Here is a 3,982-nt window from a genome sequence, read left to right as displayed (position 1 = left end):
TTAATATTTTATTGATGATATTCCGCTTTCTATCGGGCCCTTGGCCTATGCACGTGGGCTATCCGCGTATATAACAACAGAATTTATACTATTTGGAAAATAATTATTGGTTCGCATGAGTCCTCTGTACTTCATATCCCAGTACATTTCAGCAAGCTGTTACTTCAGGACCATGGACAGGTCCCAGATCTGAAGCAGGTCTACAACGGGATTCCCCAAAAGAGCGTTTTATAAACTTACTGCTATACTCACTCGGCATCATTATCTCGAATCAGTATCCAACAGCATTACTGTGTGACAATCGCGCGTTCACATTTTTTGACGAGTGTCAGAGTTTCATAAAATATGAATTAAGAAAGACTGAATAGATACGCGTACAATACAGTATTTTATTAGGCGGGACATCATATATGGATTTTTCTCTTTTTCCACAATGCACATTTGTGATCAAAATGTCACGAACACTAAATCAGTCAAAGGTACGTAGATCCGGAATGTAAACACACCATGTCAATATGTATTTTATAAATTAGATGAACGTTCTGCAAAAGTTTTAAGATGCCTCCACTGGCTGATATATTTTTTTCTCTTTTAATAATCACTGTATAGTTGGCGGCCTACATTTGGCACATTTTCGACATGTTCAGCATCCATACGAAACACCATGAACACCACAAAACAAGATCTTCCATTCGTGCAAAAATGCTTTAGGCCGTAAAGCACTTTCTTGACACCGGAACGTCCTCGGTCATAGCTCCATACCACGTCACTTGACGGAAGCCAAATCTTTAAGGCTAAACGAACACAACGTAGAGCATAAATATACTTAGTTCGGGTTAGAATCTTCATCTTAAATATCTTCCGTTTATAGTTGTCCAGGTTATTGTCTATTAGCAAACGTAACTGTTTGCTCAAGGATAGAATCCAAGAATCAACATGTGTACTAGACACCACATGTGTACTATACGCGAGCTGATCCACAAGTTCCTCCGCATGAATACACTGGGAAATGAATGTTGGATGATACGGAACCTCCATAGATACGTCCTTACTCAGCTTAGCCATTTGGGATGTCTGCGCTATATGCGCATATAGCAAAGAGTTTTGTTCGTCGAACTGATATTTATCTTCTGCGGTCTTTAAAAAAAGTAAAATGCAGTAAATATTTGCAAGGCAGTTATAGAGGGAAAACTAAAAATCCAGAAAACGTTGAATATTTCCATCCGCCCATGAGATTCCCTCTCTCGAGCTTGAGATAGACCCGGTCCTCGCGCTCCACCATCAGTAGAACTCCGTTGCTCGCCGCCTCCCTCGTGACATCCTGATCCCCAGCGAACGCGGATATGACTGGGTATTCGTTCTGCATCAGGTTGACCTGAATAACAAGACAACGTGTACTTAACCCATTGGAGTGTACTAATTCCGCACAGAACCGCGTAACGGATATATATAGCGCGAGCTGACGATGTCCGCTCGAAGTGTTACGAAGTGTTACAAATAGCGGGGAAGATGCTGTTATGCTCACCTGTATGGTCTGTCTGTTGTAGACCTTCACCACATGAAAACTGAAACTGTAAATACCTCTTCGCGGTGCCGTAAACACACTTGCTTTTAAGTCGAAATGATTGCCAATGTTCACTAATACCTGCAACAACAGTAATAAAACACATGATAAATTATTTTATTTTAAGGAAATGTCTTAATATTTCTGATTGGTCTGAATAGTTTTGAGAGACAAAATCATCCTGGTCCTACATATTCGAATTCTCACATCGCATTTTTTTTTCTGACTGCATATATGACCGTTATGCTAACAGGCGATTCGTATTCACTGGCTTTAGAACTGTTTGACACGCGCCTTCATTTCATGTGTACTGACGAATTTGTAACCCTAAAAGTAACTTCACGTGTGTCGTTTGAAGTGCGTAACAAACAAGTGTTTTTAATCAGCAGATGAGGATTTGCAAAGTTTAAAACCAAAATGCACTTCATAGTAGTCTAAACTAAGTCAGTACAAAGTAAATTCAGACGATCCGCCTGACCTGATCAAAGTAGATGGTCATTGATGTGTTGCTCATCTCCGAAGGTTCGTGATTTGTCCCCCTGACTGCCGAAAAAGCCACTTTGGCGCTGCCGGAGCGTACGGATATCCCGAGCGAAGAGGTGACCCCTCCGTCAGAAGAGGGGTTGGAGTCGCACACCACTAGGCACTTCCCCTCCAGAACGATGGGCTCCGTGTCGTTCTGGCCCAGGCTGAGCCCTACGCCACATCCCAGGAGGAGAGCGAGAGCCAGCATGGCACAGTGTCCGGGGCTGGCTGCTGGCGCCATGATCGGAACTGGAGTCCTGTACGCACTGATGTTTAAGATCAGCCCCTTGGAGGTTTGTTACGGCTCTATTACCTGGTCCAATCTAACCTAACACCAATCTCTCTCTCTCTCTCTCTCTCTCTCTCTCTCTCTCTCTCTCTCTCTCTCTCTCTCTCTCTTTCTCTCTCTCTCCCTCTTTCTCTCTCTCTCCCTCTTTCTCTCACTCTCTGACTCCGGTGCCCCGTCTCTCTCCTCCTATAGGTATGAGATGATATCAAGATGATCTTCAAAGTACTTGTTTCTTGTATTCTGGAAAGGAAACATCTATTAAGATACGAGTTAAACAAGACAAAATATCCACATACCGCGCCGATCAAGTACAAGATAAATTTTAAGCACGCTTCAGATGAACCTTCATCAAGTTACACATCGTCATACCTTGTACTGCTTTTTCCATCTAAATGAAAACGTGCCGTGTTACTACGCACAGTTACTTCATCAAAGTAATATTTCAGACATTAGACTTCTATGTTTACTTGATTACCATTTGCATCAATTTTAAACAAAATCCAATCCAAGATTCTGGAAGAATTATCTTGTCGTATTCGCTTGTCCACGGCTTTACCTGTTAAATCCATCGCTATGTGGGACCTCTGCGCGCGGAGCAGCCTAGATGCGAAGTGAGGAAAGCACGCGCAGTCAGACGAAGTAATCGCCTCTTCATTCCTTCACACACGCACTTCCCGCCCAGCCGGTGTTATTCAAGTACAGTAGGAGCCGAATTCTGAGCTCTATGTGCATTCTCGGCGAAATAGCGCACAATCTCCTATTCATTTCAATACACTTGAAATATATATTTTTTGTATAAAAAGAAGGACAAAATCCAAGATATCTGTCTGTCCTGTAAAAAGTGATTAGTTCACAAAATAAATAGTATAGACTATAGTCGACCAGTAGATTTATTGCAGAACCCACACTTGTCAGAAGAGTGTAGGAGCTGATGCTTTCTGTTCTAGTAAATGGATGCGCAGGCCGGTTACCTGTTTTAATTTACAGACGGTACACGCACGGACAAACAGGAGATGGTTTAGCGCCACCCAGTGGAAGATGTGTGTTAGTCGCGTTCTATCCTGACTGTGTTTCACTGGGGAGGGAAATACATTCAAATTGTTTTTTCTGGTCTGCTGACATATTTGTACATCTAACCTTACTAATTAGAAGAGTTGACAAATAAGTAAGGTACTTGTTCCATTCTCGACCTCACTATGTCATTTAATGACGTCTGAAAAAAACGCGGGGGGGCAAAGTTTTGTAAAGATTAATGGGTGTGTTGTGTTCAGTTTGACAGAATCTTCACAGAGTGTGTGAGGGTTGTTGACCCTTCACTTAACCTCCTTAATTAGCTGCCACTCTTAAACTCTTCAAAGTTGCTAATTGGCAAAATTACATAAAGCGTTCACACAGACATGGATGGCTTATTCTAGGGGCGGGGGGTATGGATATGGATATCCCATCTTCACATTTCAAGTTAAATTATCCTTTAATTTACTGTCATATTCATTCACTCACATCTGATTCTGTTAAATATTCTTTACAGAGTTGTGTATAACTCTACAGAGTGAACCTACATTTGGGAGATTATGCTCAGATAATTAACTAAACATTTTTTATTA

The 3,982-nt window shown here is 41.7% G+C and overlaps 1 protein-coding gene across 1 annotated transcript; it reads right to left on the bottom strand.

Annotated features, from left to right (window-relative positions):
• Window positions 1-369: 369 nt before the first annotated feature.
• Window positions 370-3,318, bottom strand: cbln2b (cerebellin 2b precursor). The gene is made up of 4 exons (XM_077012845.1): window positions 2,935-3,318; window positions 2,043-2,618; window positions 1,526-1,645; window positions 370-1,375 (listed from the first exon to the last, which is right to left on the bottom strand). Exons 2-4 carry the CDS (start codon window positions 2,328-2,330, stop codon window positions 1,178-1,180), a joined length of 606 nt encoding a protein of 201 aa, XP_076868960.1. The 5' UTR covers window positions 2,331-2,618; window positions 2,935-3,318; the 3' UTR covers window positions 370-1,177.
• Window positions 3,319-3,982: the final 664 nt, after the last annotated feature.

This window comes from Brachyhypopomus gauderio, chromosome 7 (assembly GCF_052324685.1).
Source record: "Brachyhypopomus gauderio isolate BG-103 chromosome 7, BGAUD_0.2, whole genome shotgun sequence".
NCBI lineage: Eukaryota > Metazoa > Chordata > Actinopteri > Gymnotiformes > Hypopomidae > Brachyhypopomus > Brachyhypopomus gauderio.
Note: the sequence above shows the minus strand (reverse complement) of the source record. Positions and strands in the feature narration are given on the sequence as shown.

Coding starts and splice junctions, on each gene's coding strand:
- cbln2b (XM_077012845.1), bottom strand. CDS start 2,330: ATGGCGCCAGCAGCCAGCCCCGGACACTGTGCCATGCTGGCTCTCGCT. Junction 1,646..2,042: donor TGACCATCTACTTTGATCAG/GTCAGGCGGATC, acceptor CTGTTGTTGCAG/GTATTAGTGAACATTGGCAA. Junction 1,376..1,525: donor ACAACAGACAGACCATACAG/GTGAGCATAACA, acceptor CTTGTTATTCAG/GTCAACCTGATGCAGAACGA.